The following is an 18,415-nucleotide window of genomic DNA, read 5'->3' on the forward strand; positions in this document are numbered from 1 at the left end:
ATGCTTAAGTGTTGTGTATTCGGTTGGCCTTCTGTTTCACAGACAAAGAAAATGGTATGACCCACAAGGGTGCCCCGGTGGCTCAGTCAGTTAAGTGTCTGACTTTTGGTTTCGGTTCAGGTCATGATCTCAGGGTCATGAGATCGAGCCCTGTGTCCAGTTCTGCACTCAGAGTGGAGTTTCCTTGTCCCTCTCCCTCCCCTTCTGCCTCCCGCCCCAGCTCTGGCGCGCGCGCGCGCGCACACACACACACACACACACACTCTCTCTCTCTCTCTCTCTCTCTCTCTCAAATAAATAAATAAAATCTTTAAAAAATAGAGAAAGGATTAGTTAATAATCTAGCAATGAGCAAAACTAAGACTCTCGGGCCAAGTCTAGCCTATGGCTAAAAATGGTTTTCACATTTCTAAAGGTTTGTAAAAACAAAAACAAATTACAATATATGAGAGAGACCATATGTGGTAGAGGCCATACATGGCCTCTAAAAGCATTTACTATCTGGCCTTTTATAGTAAAAGCTTGCGGCTCTTGAATTCAACCCTTTCATTTCACAAATAAATTAAGTGACACTTCAAAGCCAGTTAATGCTAAAGCTGAGACTAGACTCTAAGTTTCTCAATTTCCAGGATGGTTTTCTTTCCACTATAACCCCACTGCCTCTCTTGTTTTGGAAAATTGGTATTGCTACACTTTTCAGGTAAGTGTTTTATTTTATTTATTTACTTTTATTAATGTATAATGTATTATTTGCTTCAGGGGTACAGGTCTGTGAATCATCAGTCTTACACAATTCACAGCACTCACCACAGCACATATCCTCCCCAGTGTCCATCAGGGAAGTGTTTTAATGGCCCATGTTCATTCACCTTGCCTGGTGTTCCTTCATTTTTGCCATAATAAGGTTTTGTTAAGTTTCCAAAGTTTAAATGACATGAGTGTCTACAGTAATGCACAGAACCTTGGCCGCCGCACTCTTTCAGTTATTCTTTATTTACTGATTCATTCCATCAATGAGGGAGAAATAGTTTCTAAGTACAAAAAACAATCCTGATACAGTAATGACATATGGACTTGTAAGTCATGTTTTCTGTCACCAAAGAGTTCACTTCAATGTCACATACATTTATTAAAGATCAATTGTATACCAGGGCTGTTCAGTGTTGGCATACAAAAATGCCTCAAGCCTTACATCTAGAGGGGAAGATGAAACATTCACCTACTTAGAATAATATCAGGCAGTGCTAAGTGTCATATAAGTGATACTAACAGAACACAATTAGAGCATGTTGGGTGATAGACATTACTTCCAACTTTGAACCACCAAAAACTTTACAGATAACAATAAAGTAGCCCTTGAGTTCACTGATTAAGGATGGTCAGATTTCCATGGGCGAGAACTAGAGAAAAGACTTGTCTAGTGGAGTCCAGCTTGAGCTGAATAACAAGAGGACTGGACTCTACAGCAGAGCTTGAACCCAGCATACCTCTTGTTCTCCCTATCTACACAACTGCCAGAGAAGGGTGAAAGATGATAAAATTGCTTTTCCCGTGATAAAACTGTATGATGTGGCTAACTTGAGTCTTCTAAAAAAGAACATATTTAAAATGGAAATATCTGTACCAGATGGAAAAAAGACTTCAGAGGAACTAAATTTTTCTTTGTAGAGGAAAAAAAATGATAAATTCTCTCTCAAACACTACCCCCAGTGCTCTAAAAGTTCAGGGAAGACAGGCTTACCAGTTTGTAGCAAATCGCAAAAGCAAGGACATAGGTATCTTTGTTGAACTTCACATCTTGGTTTTTCATCTCTATCAGTACTTCCAATGCACCTACGAAAAGTGACAAGTGGGTTGGCAGTGTTAAATGCATTGGAAGGAGTTCAGAGTTCTTGGCTATTGATCCCCAGAGTTCTAATCCGTTCAGCACCACCTACTGAAAATTGTATTCCAGAACCACAATAAAAGCTATCTGTCAAAGTCATTTAGCAATTAACTAAATTAAAAAAAAAAAAAAATATATATATATATATATATTAAGTCATACAGCAAGAACTAATATTTTAAAACATATTATATTTTCAAGGTAAGTAAACTCTGTATTTAGCTTAAGGCATGACATAAGATTTAATAAAGTTGTTTTTTAGACCTCAAAGAATGAAATCTCCATAATTTAGCCACTCATAAGGAATATAAACATCATTTTTGCATGGTCCATTGTTTTTCCCAACTGCTATACTTATACCAGCAAAGACAGAATTTTTCAGCAAACATAAATTCCAATACTTACTTGAATATTTGCCTTTGATAAATAACATATCCATCAAAATATTGAATGATGTGGAGTCTGAGAAGAAACCTCGTAAATGCTAATAAAAAAACAACAACAACACCAGTTTGGTTAAAAGCTGTAACTATTTAGTGAATATTTACTCTTATACTCCATCTTCCCTATCTAGGACTTATTTTTGTGTATACTTTATCCATTTGGTCCCCTGAATTCTCTAATAAATTTCTGATATATTAGGATTTATTCTTCAAAAAAAATCAGATGCTGCCCACTCTTTTGGCTGTCGTGCCTTTGGCAATGGGCACACCAAACAAGAGACAGGAGGTATGGCAAGAGTTCTCAGAGTTTCAAAAATATATTGAAGAACATGTTCATTAAACATGGCTCACCTGCTTAGGGGAAAAGAAACAAGCCAATGAACCCTGATGGGGTTGTCCTGCAACATGGGTGGCAGCATATTGATACGAAATAGCAGGTGTCAGTATGTTTGAAAACTGAGCAAGGACAGTCTTACACAGCTATGATTCTCTTTTGGCAAATGAATAATAAACAGTAATTCACTTTTTGCAATAATTCACTAAAAGTGGTTCTTAACTTTTTTTTTCCTCAACACTTTTACTCATGATAACACAACACATGTTACTGAAATATGTCATTAAATGCCCTACTCAAGTTTGTTCTTAGTTTGAGAACCTACTACACAAACCCTATTCTAAGGATTGAAAATAAAGAAATGATGAACAAGACACATAACCCTGCCCTAACTCTAGTGGGGGTTATGGTCTAGTAGAGCTTAAATTCTGGCATGGGAAAAAATGAAAATGGGAGTAAAACCTGTAAAAAAAAAAAAAGTTAAAATGTAATTTCAAGTTATCAGTAAGGGCTATAAAGAACAATGAAGCAGGAAAAAGGGACAGAGAAGATGGCAGAAGGTCGTCAGAAAAGGCTTTCCGGGAAAAGACCTCAGTGAAGTAAAGGAAAGCCCCAATAATGACAATGTAGACCACTCCGGTCTGAGAACATGGGTATGGCATGTCTTAAAAAGCATAAGAAGGTCCAGAGTGGAATGGGCAAGAGGGATGGCAGGCAATGAGATACTACAAGGTGCATCTAAGTCATGATCAGGAATCAGAGTTTGACTTTAAGCGAGATGGAGAGTCCCCAGAGCAGCCCCATCCACAGTGTATGCCATCTATGTGGTTCTATATTTTCAGGTAGCTTCATTAAGAAAATTAAAAATACATGCGATCAGTTTTAATAATGTTACCTAACCTCTAAATCCAAAATGTAATTTCAACATGTAATCAATAAAAAAATGAATAAAGTACTTCATTTCTTCTTTTTTATACCAAGATTTGAAATGTATCATGCATTCCCTTATAGCACATGTGATTTGAACTAGCCACAGTCTGGGGGCTCCAGAGATATATGCAGCTAGTGGCTACCGCACTGGCGGCACCACAGGATTCTGGGTAGGGGTAGGGGCACACTAAATTGAGAGTGGTGCTACACAGGATTAGGCTTTAGGTTACTGGACTCAAATTCAGTTTATTTTGCTACTCCAGGAAACTTGGTTGTATATGAGTATTTCAGACATGAGTCTAAGTTAAAAAAAAAAAAAAGTTGCATTTTCTTTTTGTTTTTATCATTACACTCATGGCTATCATTACAGTAAAATTTTCATTTCCCTCTAATTACAACACATGATTACTGAATAGTCAAACAATACAAAAAGGTATAGAGTAAAAAGTAAGAATTTCCTGTACTTCTACCCCCTAAAGATAAGCAGTAGGGGTTTCATTAGATTCTTACAGAATTTTAATATATACTAAAATGTAAATATGTGTATTTGTCTTTTACGGAAAAAGTTGGTACAAACTAATCCACACCATTGCAAATCCACCTTTTCTTTGGTTACTAATATATTACAGTCATTTTTCTAAGCCATGGGTATCCTTAAAAGTAAGGGGCAAGTCAAGAGTTAACAGTTCCACCATACACAGAACACTTTAGATGAAGAGTACAAGACAGAAAGAAAACTTAGGAGGGTTCTAAAAAATACAAAAGTATCCCAGGTGGCCAGCCCTGGCTCCAAAATAAATGTTTCTGACCATGCATGAGTTTATCATGTCTCTAAGATCCAGTTTCCTCATCTGTGCAATGGATAGGTCAACAGTATCTCCCTCAGCAGGGTCGCGGTGGGAAACAAATCAAACAGATAAAATACTTAGCACAGTAGTGAGGACACAGAAAATATTCCATAAATAATTACAAAAATAATTGTTATTTTTGCTTTAGGAAAAGAAAATCAGAAGATGGGAAAGGATTCTGAAAACAGAAAAGCACTTTATAATGTGGCCATCAACCAGACGTAAAAAATATAACCACACAGGAGAAGCACATGAGAAGGTTAGGAAAGGCAATCTTAAGATGGCAGCCAGCCTTAAACTATCACCCACGAAATTCTTCTCAGAGAGGAGGTTAGTACCAGGTCACACCCAAAGCAATTTGTACATACAGCTTTTCTGCACCTGTCCTATACCTCTGTATAAAAAGACTTTGGCCTTTTCATAACAAGAACTCCAAGGACACCTTAAAATGCAGATAAACAGTGATTCCTTCAGCCCAGCAGCCTTACTCTGAAAATCTCACCCTGGAATAATGTGTGTAAGAGAGATGCCTTTGCTAACATCACTAAAAACACCCCAAGATCAGCAAAAGGAAATCATTGACAGGGAAAGCAATCAGAAGACAATAACCTGGTCTTTGATGAGTTCCACTGCAGATTCCTCAAGATCCAACTCATAGCACAATCTCATGAAAAGTGGTCCAAATTTATATTCTCCGAAAGTCACATTTCTGTTCTCTGCATGGTACCTGGTAATCAAAATGATTCAATGAGCTAAACAGTGAGATGCAGGGAAAAGAAAAGAAAGATTGTGGAATATACTCTACTGAACACTGGGAACACAATAAAGCCTCATGTATTCTCAGTCTGAAGGGTGAATAGTCCAGAAATGAGGATAAACAGAGGAATTCTGGAGTGCAAAAGTGTACCAGGCATTTAAATAACAGGGTTTTTTAGAGGCCCACATTCATAATCATGTGAAATAAAATAATGGAAAAATGTACATTGTAATTGTCTTCTCAATCTGTTAACAACCCACTAGGACTAACTATTAGCATACATAGGGAATAATAGGAACCTTGCATCAGCAAGCCCATGACAATGGCACTGTTTCTGTGTGGACCTCATCTAGAGAAAGCAGTGAAGTGATGCCACACTTCATTCCTCTCAAATCTGACTTCTCCATATAGGATGGCAGACAACCTACAGATGTACTTTACAACTTAGACCCATCTCTCTTTTTCTCTGCTTAGGCAAAGGCATTATGTGAGCTACTATCAATTAACAATTAAACAAATTAAACACCATTCTGAAGTTTCATTTTAGGAAAAGGCTAATTTCAAAGACAGTGACATCTTATATGTGGCTTGAGATTTCTATAAGCAGTCAGTCAACTAGTGGGAACTGCAGAACTGAAAACTGCCAGCATAAATTGACTTTCAATAACCAACTCTTTCTGTTTTAGACACCAAGACAATCTGGTGACAAAATAAGTATCTCATGATTACATGTAAACCAGATTTTAGTAAGACTCATTATGTACATAAATCACCCACATTACAGGGAGATGCTGACTTTAAAGACAGAATACTTTTGACCATTCTGTTGAAATCACAGAGGAAAGTCACAGTAACATTATGGATAGTGTATTCTAAACATATATACTGCCAAACAGAATAACAATATGTAATGTTATTTATTTTTTTCTTAAAGATTTTATTTGACAGAGAAAGAGATCACAAGTAGGCAGAGAGGCAGGCAGAGAGAGAGGGGGAAGCAGGCTCTTTGCTGAGCAGAGAGCCCAATGTGGGGCTCGATCCCAGGATCTTGAGACCATGACCTGAACCAAAGGCAGAGGCTTAACCCACTGAGCCACCCAGGCATCCCCTCTTTTTTTTGTTGTTGTTGAAGATTTCATTTATTTATTTGAGAGAAAGAGAGCAAGAAAGAGACCACAAGTGAGAGAGAAAAAGAACAATCAGGAGGAGGCTGGGGGGTGGGGAGAGGACAGAGGCAGAGAGAGAAGCAGACACCCTGCTGAGCAGGGAGCCCAACACAGGGCTGGATCCCAGGACCATGAAATCATGACGTAAGCTGAAGGCAGATGCTTAACTGACTGAGCCACCCAGGCGCCTCAAGAATATGTACTTTTAAAGATACATTTCATAAACGAATTGTAGAAGAAACAAAATATATTCATTGCTTCATTACAAGTTATGAATTAAATTATATCAAAACTTCAGTTGTATACCTTAAATACACATGACTTTTAGTTGTCAATTATACTTCAAAAATACTGGAGGGAAAAAAAGAATTAAGCTATTAAAAGGCAACACAGTATAGTGATTAAGGATTTTTGGACTCTGATTCCAAACTGACAGTTGAAATCCCAGCTCTTTTACTAACTGTATAATGAGGAGCAAATTAATTATGCCTATGCCTCAATTTCTTGACCTATAAATGAAGATAAAAGTTCAATTCAAAGAGTTTTTGTGAGGATTAAATGAGATGGCATGCCTAGCACACAGAAAACCTTCCATATTTGTTAGCTCTTAAGAAATGTAAGGAATGCCATGGAAAATACCTTTAAAAATCAAAAAAATATTCCTGGGTGCCTGGATGGCTCAGTGGGTTAAAGCCTCTGCCTTCGGCTCAGGTCATGATCCCAGGGTCCTGGGATCGAGCCCCACATTGGGTTCTCTGCTTGGCAGGGAGCCTACTTCCTTCTCTCTCTCTGCCTGCCTCTCTGCCTACTTGTGATCTCTTGTCTGTCAAATAAATAAATAAAATCTTAAAACAAAACAAAACCACACGATCTTTGCACATAAAAAATCGGTGAGAAAATGTTTAAAAATATCAACAGTGGTTGATCCATTCAGAGGTGGAACTCTTGCTTCTCCCCCTCCATGTGGGGTGGCCAGCTAACTTGCCTTGAACAAGAGGATGTGACAGAAGTGAAGATATGCCAGTTCTGGGCAGCTTTACAAGGCCTGCAGCTTCTACTTGTGCTGGGTCCAAGTGCAGCCCAGCTAGACTCATGAATGGTGAGACATTCCAAGGGGAAAGATGGGCCACATGGACTCAGGCATCAGAAATACAAGTGAAGCTTCCTGGACCTTCTAGCTCAGCCTAGCCAGCAGCTGACTATGGATCAGCAAGTGACTTTAGCTGACACCAATAAAGAACTGCCCAGCTAACCAGCTTCAATACCTGACCCACAGTAATAATAGAGAAAAGACAGTAATAGATGACAGAGAAATAATAAACAGCTGTCTTGTTAAGCCATTAAATTCTGGTGTGCAAAAAGAGACAACTGAAATACCAGAATTTATGACACATTTCTTCTACTTTTTTGGAATTTTCAAACTTCCAATGAATTTAGTGCAATACTGTGTTTTTTTCCTTTTTAAAATAACGTTAATTTTTTCACATTATAAAACTGATAATGCCCATAACAGACAAGTTTGAGAAATCAAAAAAGTATATGTTTAGACCCCAAAAAATGTGTAATTGCCAGAGAACTACAGTTAACTTTTGGTACATATCCTTCCAGTATTCTATATATGAACACCTAGTAGTTCTATCTACAGGTGTACAATATAAATGCAGGTCCATGTATAGCAATATATCTTTCAAGAATGGTTAAGAAAAAAAGGGGGGGTGACGGAGTTGCTAAATGATGGACAATGGGGGGCACTGGGTGTTATGCAAGACTGATGAACCCCAGACCTGTACCCTTGAAATAAATAATACCTTATATGTTGATTTAAAAAAAAAAAAAAAGCATGAACTTGATTTCAGAAATGAAGCCTGTTGATTTTGGGTCATACACTTCCTGAGTAAGCGAAACCTTTGCTGAGTTTCCCAACTGCAGGTTATTACCCCTGAGTTCTCCTGACATGGGAAAATGACAATGAAACATAACAAGCATAGGCCAAGAGGAGGGAGCTGAGCCAGAAGTCCCCTGAAGTGATCCAAGTGAGGTAAAATGAGGCCTGAACTAAGGCACTGGTAATGAGGACAGAGAGAGGAAGGCTAGAGATGAGAGATACCAGGGAAGTGGAAGCAGTGGGATTTGTTATCTTGTCAGGGAGGAGGGCAAATGAGATTAGGGGAAAGAGGTTCCCCGGTGTCTCCTGAGTGGCAATTTGTAAAAGGTGAATGTGAAGACCTAGGGGACACAGAAGCAGAGTTCATCAGGCTGGTGATTTCTTGAGGCATGGATTCTGGTTTTCTATCCTCAATACCTGGCATATAGAAGGAATCCAGTAAGCATCTGATAAATGAATATAAACGTCTGGAGCTCAGTGCAGGCATGTGGACAAGAGATCTGAAAGTCATCAATGCACAAGTGATAACTGAAACCTAGTTAAACAGATGAGATTGTTCAGGCAAAAGAACAGAATGAGAAGACACCACAGCTGGCAGAATTCTAAGGAAATGCCTCACCTGTAAATGACATTTTTAACCAGTTCCATATCGTCCCTGGAATCGCACAAATGAAGCAAGGTTTTCAGCTCCTCCTTCAAGATGAGTTTGTTCTGAGTCAATTTCTCTTCCATGTTTCTCAGATAGGTTGCTGGAAGAAAGCATGGTTTAATGGTCACCATTCAGGCTGACTGGGATTATCAGCAATCTGACCTCAAGAAGAAGGGGAAGCTGGATCCTGCTATATTGCAAAGGGGCACTTAGAGGGGCTTATGGCCATGTAGCTCCCATCACTGGCTAGTCTCCTCAAGAACAGTGTCACAGAAGGTCTGTGAAGCAAATTCTCTGTGCTATAGGCTGAAAGCCCACTCAGAACTTTGTAACATACAATTTCTGGGAGTACAAACACAAGAATATGCAATTTTGACTACCTTGGTGATTCACGCATTGAAGTTTAAAAACTCATGTCCCAGAGGCTTACCTCAAAGAACTGCCCCTATAGGTGACCCATTAGGAGACTTAAAAAAAAAAAAAAAAAAAAAAAAAAGTAACCAAGATATCCAAACTATCAACTGGCAGGGTACCTAGCAGTTGATAGTTTGGATATCTTGGTTAAGTGAAAGGAAAATATGCAATGAAGGTGGGTTTGCCACAGTGGTTGAACCACACAGTTCAGGAATATTTCACGTGTCTTTCATTTGGTTCAACTCTACTGCTCTTTTCTCTTGGTCTCCCTACTCAGTTGTCAGAAAGCATGCCACAGTACTACAGAATGCACAGGGGGCTAAAAAAAAAATTATCCTCTAAATAGCCGCGAACACTCTCTGTAACAGAATCATATCAAGGTGATTATACTCTATCTCTGTTCCCTGCCTTGTATTTAATTGACTATGGAAACAAATATCAAAAGGAAACACTGCTTCTTGGCATTAGGAAAGGACCAGATTCTCAGTAAAATGGGGGGTGAGATATGGCAGCACCAAAGAAGCATGTGAGCTGCCAAGAGAAGTCTACAGGTTTTACTCCAAGATGCAGAGCTTTGAAAGAAGGCTGCTTAAAGGAATGGTACAATACACATTAAAACACAAGGAAGCTGAGGCAGACACTGTTCTCAATTTGCAAGAAAGGAAGGCCCACCTGGTTTAGGTTAATGCTATGGACCCTCCAAACTTTATTTGCAGAACAATATCATAGGTTTCCATACAGAGGAAGGACCTGGGCTCTCTGCTGCTTGTATGCTACGGGGAGATGCTTGCTTGATTTCTCATGTGTAAAGTGAGGATCATGAAAGCTACCTCATGGGATATCCTGAGATAATATATGTTAAGCATTTAGCACAGGGCCTAGCATATAATAACTGCCAGTAAATCATACACACTGTTCACATTTTCATTCTGTCCCCTGTCAGATTTAAGTGAATTTATTCTATTAACTGTTTCTAAACAATTTCTAGTACAAAAAAATTTAATGAGATGACTTTACATCTTATACTTTTTAAATAACCATTAATAATCCAAAATTTCAATAGATGTTAATTCACATTTTAAAACAAATAATCAAGATTTAAGTGCTTGTAACACAGAGAAAGCTTAGTTATGGTTCCTGCCCTGAAAGAATTTAGTCTTTTTGAGAAAACAAGATATATTTATACAAAGCAACCTGAAAATGCTGGGGTAGTGACAAGTGACCAACTATATACATGATACAGAAAAAAAGAAATCAGGGTGGCAGAAACAGACCAGATCTGAGTGGAAAAGTACCAGAGAGAAAGGAAGGGGCTGGACAGGACTCAGAGAAACTCAGAAGAGGGGAGCATTCTTGGTATGACAATCAGCATAGATAGTATCATAGAATGGGGGTGAGGGGTGATGAGGGGAGAACTCTGACTAGATTAACAGGAAATCATACTGGACTCCAGAAAGGGTAAGGTCCACTATGGAGGAGCAAGGAAGCCAGGGAGTTGTGTACACAATGTGATGTATGACAGAGGATGATTGTGGGTTCTCATAATGAAGAAATGGTGATGGGATTTTATAAGTATCAATCTGACCATGGAGTAAATTGGCACTCATTATATTAATTGCCTTTCAGAACATATGCACAACTGTCACAGCCCTAGAATGACTATGACAATTGGATTTAACTAGAAAATGACATGAACCCCTAATTCTGCCAACTTCACAAAGCTCCAAAAGATAAAGGGGTAAAAAGAAGAGTGAGGTAAAATACAGACTGTCTCCCACACTGACGATGAACATATTCTCCCTCACTTTTAAAGCTTATGTTCTCATTCCACACGTGGTATAACGTAACAATACGATTAGTGGAGAGGTGAGGAAAGATGATTTCTGGAGGGCTAGAAGCAATAAGTATTAAGTGCTCAGAAACATCTGAAAGGGAGAATAAGGAGATTTTAAGTCAGCAGGGACAAACTAAACTGTTACTGAAAGACACAAGAATATCGTTACGTTTTAAAGGAATTTAAAGTACTGGAAAAAATGTACAGGAGAGAGGGAATGAATTCAACAAGATTTCCCAGATGCTGAAAGGAGTAAGACCTAGTGCAGTGGTGTGTTTTCAGCTTTTTGTAAAAAAATATTCAAACATAGCCCAAAAGAGGGATAGAACATTATGCTCTCCTGTGTCCATCACCTAGGCTGAATAATGACTAATATTTTGATAATTTAAAAAAAAATCTTTGTTTTAGTCTATTGAATTTTTTAGCTGAGGAGCAAAATATGAAAATGAATCTCAGGGGGCACGTGGGTGGCTCAGTCTGTTGAGCTTCCAACTCTTAATTTCAGCTAAGGTCATGATCTCAGGGTCACTGGATCAAGTGTGTTCCCCTCTCCCCCTCACTCTCTCTCAAATAAATATTAAAAAAAGAAAAAAAGATAATGCATCACACATGGGATGGTTTTGTTTCACTATATTTCACTTGTGTTTGAAGATGCATGTGTATACTGGAGATACTATGTAAAATGCACTTCTTACTCAGAGGTGCATCAAAAATGTGAAAGTCAATCATCTTGAGCAGTTCTCACACTTTACTGTGCATATTAACAGTCTGGGGTTTCAAGTTTCATATTTCTATGAAACTCCCAGATGCTGCTGACCCTTGATCCTTAGTCTGGGTCCTCTAGAGAGGACTAGTTCCAACACTAATTTTAGCATTTCTCTGCGATCCTGGGAAAAGTGACAAGAAGAGATGGTAGACTATAGTAGCACAAAATGAGATGAAAAGTACATTTAGGGATAGGCTAGGAAATTAAGAATCCATGTCAATTTTTTCTCAAAGATCACTGGAGACTGAGCAGCGATAAAGTCAGAAAAAACCTGAATGACACATCACTGAAAGAATTAACAAAATAGATTCAATTACCTTTGGTGCCAGGAAGATGATATGCAATAGCCACCTTCTTGTGCTGAAATTCTTCCAATTTCACAATACTATCTGTAAGTAGGTATCTTTTAGCTAAAAAACAATGAAAAAAGTAAAATGATTTTCACTACTTTGAACTAAGCAAAAACATGCATAGAACTTAATTGCCTCTAATAACTGATCTTCACCTAATATAAATAATCAATCTGGACAGCTACAAGTGAGTCACTCTGGTGGAAAAGTAAACATCTCTAAACTATCAGAGAATTCAAATTCTCAGCAAGTTTCGTTTTTGTGTGTGAAAGGAGCTAGTGATTAACTATATGGAGATGGGTTGAGAGGAATCTGGGACATGAAAGACAAATATACATTCCCCATCTAGTTATGGGATTACAAGCGAATAAAAAAACAAAAGCCCAAAACTAAAGGTTACTGTTTAAACGTCAGACTAGTAGGTCTAGTTTTGGTTTAACTAGGTGAAAACTCATAGTGTAGTGCAAACAGCTAGAGCGTGACCATTGTAATTCCCGGTTCTGCCATTTGTTAAATCAGGAGTTAAGGCCTCTCAGAACTGGACTGTTGGTATCCTCATGATGTAACAGAAATCACTGACCACAGCTTAGTAGGAAAGTTTGGGAAACGTTTTTTTTTTCTTTCGGATGCTTGCCTGTGCATGGAGAGGAGCTTGGTCAAAGAATCATGCTCTGAAGACCTCTCTATACCGCAATAACAGGTTACCAGTAAAAAGTGTGGTCTGTTTATGGGAGACAGCCCAGAGAACTGTTAGAGCAGGGCTGTCCTATTGTGCTGCCTGAGTGCAAATCCCACCGTGGGCTGACTTGGCCTTGCTGTCTCCACTTCCTTAGAGAAAAGAACGGAACCTTCCTCACTGGGGGTTGTGAGCAGAAAAGGAATTAAAATACGTAAAATGCATGGAGTAACAACTGACACCAAGTGTTAAGTATTTTATTATCACTCAACCAGTATATTCAAAGTTTATCATTTCCGTAAACTTATTAAGGGACAATTTTACAGGTGAAGAAACCTGCACAAGGTCTTTCAGGTTATTAGCTGGGGCGCGAAACTCGGAGAGGTACACCTCTGCTACCAAACAGCAGGACAGTCCACCCAAGGGAGAGAGGGCTTTCCGGACAACAGCGTCGCCTCTTCCAAGGGACTACTACAGCGCCAAGGTCGAGACCTCAGCCTGGCTGTCCTTTGGTTCCCAGGCACAGGGAGGGCCAGGGATGCACACGCACACAACCAGAGGACGAGAGAGCAAGCTGCGGGGCTCCAGGTCAGTGCGTGACTGAGGCGCTATTATTTCCCCCAAGTGATGCCTGCTGAGGTGTCAATCTCCCTTCTTTCCCATTCCTCCCCTCCTTCACGACCAGAGGTCGCAGATACCTCCGAGAGGGCAGCGGCAGCACGTGAAGCCTGAGCCTCCCACCCCAGGATACACCGAACTCCGCAGCGCCTGCAGAAGGCCGTGCTTCGGCAGGCGGATTGCGGCAGCCATGCTGTCCCGGGCCACACCAACCCCGGGAACTGGCGGGGGCGGAGGGCGGAGCGTCGGCCTATGACCCCACCCCTTCCTCTGCCCGCAATCCCTGGACGTTCGTCCTCTTGGTACGTTCCAAGATGGCAGCCCCCATAGTGAGGCGGTGGTTTCTTGTGGCGCGGAAAGTGCCTCTGCCTCCGCTCTTCTTGGCAGGTTGGTGGCTGTTCTGCTTCTGTGGGGCTACTTTTTTAGTCACTTGAGAGCTCTTCCTTAAGTGAAGGGAACCGTGGGCTTTCAGGAGGACAAGAAATGCTTCTGGGATCTAGTTGCTAGAGAAACCATTTGGAGCGTTGGGTAGCGCGGAAAGGGGAAGTGTGGCCTCGGATCCGTCTCCTTACCCAAAATACTGCCAGCCGGTCCAGAGGTGTGCAGAGTAGGTGAAGTTAAGGCATGAGGTCTTGTGTGTAAGATTTGCACGATTTGTGTGTTAGGGTGGTCGTCTCTTTGCTGACCATGAGGAGCCCGAATGTTCCCACTTAAGAGCTAGGAAGTTTTCCTCTCTGCTTAACTGTCTTTGATGGGGCGTCCTAAATCTGTTTCTCACCACTTCACAATTGAAGACTTTTAGTCTCCACTTGGGATAAGAATTTCAGTACTAATTTCTCATCCGGCGACCTGGGGCACAACTTTTTGAGTGACCTTTCTCTGCCACAGTTTTCCACGTGTAGAGGCAATAGCTACTTCCCAAGTATAGTTGACCCGAGAACAGCTCAGGGGTTAGGGGCATGATGCCAGGGAGTTGGAAAATTGTGTGTAAGTTTTGACTCCCCCCGCACTTAAGCCTACTGTTGACCTTACCCATAACAAACAGTACGTTAACACTTATTTTTTATGTTTTATGTAATTGTATAGTGTGTTCTTAAAGTGAGCTACGGAAAAATGTTACTAAAATCTTAAGGGAAATAAGCTTTAGAGGACTATACTGTATGTGCTGAAAAAAATAAATAAATAAATAAGGCAAAGCTGTGTTAAGTGGACCCCTGCAGTTCAGAGTGGTATTCAAGGGTCAACTGTACTTGGATATTTGAGTAAATGGCACCTCACTCAAAATGTTTTTAATGGATCTGCACAAAGACATTAGGAAAAGTTGACATTTATACAAGCTCAATCCTGATAGGTGTATGATTATATGACTAAAATGCAATAATCACAATTGGTGTTTCCAGTGCCTTTTATCTTCTTTTTCCAACATACTTCCTCTAGCTCCTATTAAAAACCAACACTTACACTGTTGTTTACAGTTCTTTAGGAACAGCTACTAAATATCAATTGAAAACATCATTGTTGGCCTCCAGGTTTTCTGAGGATTAACTGGTTGACCTAGCAGGTGAAAATGTTTAGTGCCACACATTAGGTAAAGCAGTATGTACAGTACCTGGTGTCTCTTTGAGAATTAGTTGCTGTATCTGTTTGCTAGCATGCTTAATTTTATGGCTCTTAATAAATGCTTTTCAATTTACACAGAACCTTGAATTGTGTATCAGGGAGACTATCATGGTTGCATAGTGTTTGAGGCAATCATCTAATATTAGATAAGGGTGAACTGAGAGAATTTTCAGTTAACATTTTGTTCTTAAACTGGTGAACTTGTAGTGGGATATACCTGTGTTGTTACATTGTAGTAACTACTAGCTACATGTGGCTATTGAAATTAGTCAAACAAATAAAATAAGAAATTCAGGTTTTTTTAGTCACATTAACCACATTTTAAGTGTTTAGTAGAGATGTGTAGTTAGTGGCCACAGTTGCACAGCTCAGAATTGAACATTTTCATCATTAGGTTCTATTGAATAAGCACGAAGTTAGATTATAGAAGCAAGGAGTCCTGAAAATCAGGAACTGGGAAGCTATAAGGCAAGTAATAGAAGTATGCCAGATAGTGCATTAAGGACCATCCCAGATTTGAGAATGCAGATAAGATGATTGACTTTTAAGTCAGCATAACATCTTGAGCCATTACAAAATAAGGGGGGTGGGGAGTACTTGGTACAAACTAGAAAAGTGATTTAAATTTATGAAGAGAGTACAGATAGCAAATTTATTGGGACCTATTACGTAGTGAACATTCGAGTAGGCACTTAACATGCCCTCATTTCAGCTGTTTAACAAGGCAATCTATTTTACACATCATGAAAGAGACTCAGAGACTGTGCAACTTGCCCGCGTTTCATACCATTTATTAGCCAGGCAAGGATTCCAGCTTAAGACTTTGTGACTAAGGTGTATCTGTGTTAACAATCACACTGGTTTTCTTTGGGTGGAAAACGTTTGGAGACGTTGGTCTGAAGGCGAAAATAACTGTAAAATGAGTAAATATACAGAACCAATCACTTTTCCCTAAACTTTGAAATTCTGGTCTTCGGAGGTATCTTTTCTAGAATTGAATAGAGAAAGTATTTCTTTTGATGGTGGAGAGTTCTATCTTAGAGAATATGGTTGCCTTCAAAGCTAACTGGCTGAAGGATAACTACTTCATTCTGGTCTGAGGATTAATACTGTATCACGTGGAAAGTTGTTAGTCTCTGTCCCTACTGGAGACCTACTGAATTAGAACCTTCATTTTTATCAAGGTTCACATACACATTAAAGTTTAAGAAACTGATTTAGATTTTCCACTTTACCATTGTTCACCTAGTTTAATATTCTGACTTCAAGGAAATCTTTGATTCTAATGTTAATATGCAGACCTTGCAATTACTATACAGAAATGCAAAGATTTTTTAAATGATGTCATTTGTAAGGTATCAGAAATATAAATGTCTTGCTTTAAAAGGCTTACAAAAATGGAATGTTTGTCTTAAGGTGTAGTAATTTACTACTGCTGTTGTAACAAATTACCACAAATTAGGTGGTTTAAAATCATACAGGTATTATTGTATAGTTCTGTAGGTCTGAAGTCCGACATAGGGTCTTTCTGTGCTAAATTCAAGATGTTGAAAAAGATGGGTTTTCTTCAGCAGTCTCTAGGGGAAAATCTGTTTCCATGTCTTTTCCTTCTTTGGGAGACCCCTTACATGCCTTGGCTGATGCTCCCCTTTTTTTAAACATCTTGAACATGAGCAAGTCAAGGCCTTATATCACTTCGTCCTTCACACATCATAGTGTTGCAGGATTTTTTTTCTCTGTTGGAGCCTGTAGTTCTTGGTCATGCCATTTCAAAGAATGAAGAGTTAGACCAGACAGAATGGTGGGCATCAATTGAGTTATTGCTCAATAATAATTGAGCAATAACAAAGTCATAGTACAAGTTCCCAAAGGGGTTGCCACAGGAGTTCTTTATGGGCTTCTTGGTGGGCTGTTTCAATCTGATTAATTCTCCCTGTACCTGTCATCCAAGCAGATTTTTAGGTCACGTATCTATCTTATGGGAAAGGGTGGAGGCCTCCTTCCAGAGTGATGTAAAATCCTTTTAAGGGTGGTTTCCTCTTGAGGGGGAGGGGGGTTGTCCCTGCCTGACTGCCTTCCAATAATCCTTCAGCAGTAGTACTTGCCTTCCCCCCTTTTCACTTATAAAGACCTTGTGATTAGATTTGGCTCACCTGGATAACCCAGTACAATCGCCTCATTTTAACACTGATTGATTTGGTGATCTTAACCTCAGTACCCTTGAGCTGTGTTTCCTAACATTCACAGGCTGTGGAAATTAAGACGTGGACATCTTAGGCCGCCTGGGTGGCTCAGTGGATTAAAGCCTCTGCCTTCGGCTTGTGGCATGATCCCAGCATCCTGGGATCAAGCCCCATGTTGGGAATCTCTGCTCAGCAGGGAACCTGCTTACCCCTCTCTCTCTGAGTGCCTCTCTGCCTACCTGTGATCTGTCAAATAAATATATAAAATCTAAAAAAAAAAAAAAAAAAGACATGGACATCTTTTGGAGGGTCATTATTCTGCCTACTAGACTTGGCCATTCATTCCTACATTTATCATCAGTTTCTTTTGGTCTAGGAAAATTTTCCATTTGCCAGATATAAATTCTTCATCCTTGAATCCATATCCTTTTGCTCTATACTCAGTGGAAATGGAAAATGATTATTGGTTACTTTCTGATAAAGCAAACATTTAAAGGTTCACGTATATAAGGGTTGCTGAGTTTGCCTTTTATAGATTAACTGGTCCTCGTTTGTTTTCAGTTCATGTGACCCCCTTGATCAACTGTACACAAAGGGCATTCTTGGACTCCTGTCTTTTCCCACCTTTATCTTCCCTGCTTTTTTGTCTTCCCATTAGAAACTCTTTGAACATTTACATTCATAGTTGTCTTTTTTGACTCCAGAATATGAAAGGGTGATTTCTTATGCTAGAGGCAAGTGCTAGAAGAAGAAACAGAGAATAAGTAAGAAATTATAATAATAATAGAGAATAAGTCACTGGTATCCTGAAGTTTATATAGCTTAATAGTCCTTAGCTTGAGCTCATATACAGAAGAGCTGCTTTTGTTTCCACAGAAAGGAGACAGCTTCCTGGTTTTAGAAATTGGAATTCAGTTTGTAAAGAAATGCTGCTATAAATTATGAATGGGTTAGCTGAATTTATTCTTTTGCTTCTGTGTAAGAACATGCAGGGACCTTAACAATCACCAAGGTCAGCTCCTTCATTTGTAACTGCAAGATCTCTAGTTTTCTACCA

The 18,415-nt window shown here is 39.4% G+C and overlaps 2 protein-coding genes across 10 annotated transcripts in view; one reads left to right on the plus strand and one right to left on the minus strand.

Moving 5' to 3' along the window:
* Positions 1 to 13,790, minus strand: part of PTCD2 (pentatricopeptide repeat domain 2) — a 101,736-nt gene extending 87,946 nt beyond the window's left edge. For 4 of the 5 annotated variants that reach the window (XM_032336015.1, XM_032336017.1, XM_032336016.1 and 1 more), the window contains exons 1-6: positions 13,636 to 13,790; positions 12,229 to 12,321; positions 8,868 to 8,997; positions 5,050 to 5,167; positions 2,291 to 2,369; positions 1,742 to 1,833 (exon numbers count right to left, since the gene is read on the minus strand). In XM_032336015.1, the coding sequence (XP_032191906.1) occupies positions 1,742 to 1,833; positions 2,291 to 2,369; positions 5,050 to 5,167; positions 8,868 to 8,997; positions 12,229 to 12,321; positions 13,636 to 13,747 (624 nt within the window). In that variant the 5' untranslated portion in view covers positions 13,748 to 13,790. Of the gene's footprint in view, positions 1 to 1,741; positions 1,834 to 2,290; positions 2,370 to 5,049; positions 5,168 to 8,867; positions 8,998 to 12,228; positions 12,322 to 13,635 lie in introns of those variants that run through there. The other variant, XM_032336019.1, reaches the window with a different exon arrangement.
* A 34-nt stretch (positions 13,791 to 13,824) lies between these two features.
* Positions 13,825 to 18,415, plus strand: part of MRPS27 (mitochondrial ribosomal protein S27) — a 99,504-nt gene continuing 94,913 nt past the window's right edge. For 4 of the 5 annotated variants that reach the window (XR_004283963.1, XM_032336011.1, XM_032336009.1 and 1 more), the window contains exon 1: positions 13,825 to 13,942. Coding sequence is in view for 3 of the 5 variants with exons in the window: in XM_032336011.1 (XP_032191902.1) it covers positions 13,870 to 13,942 (73 nt within the window). In the remaining 2 variants the exon portion in view is untranslated. The remainder of the gene's footprint in view (positions 13,943 to 18,415) is intronic. The other variant, XM_032336010.1, reaches the window with a different exon arrangement.

Source organism: Mustela erminea, chromosome 3, assembly GCF_009829155.1.
Source record: "Mustela erminea isolate mMusErm1 chromosome 3, mMusErm1.Pri, whole genome shotgun sequence".
Lineage (NCBI taxonomy): Eukaryota > Metazoa > Chordata > Mammalia > Carnivora > Mustelidae > Mustela > Mustela erminea.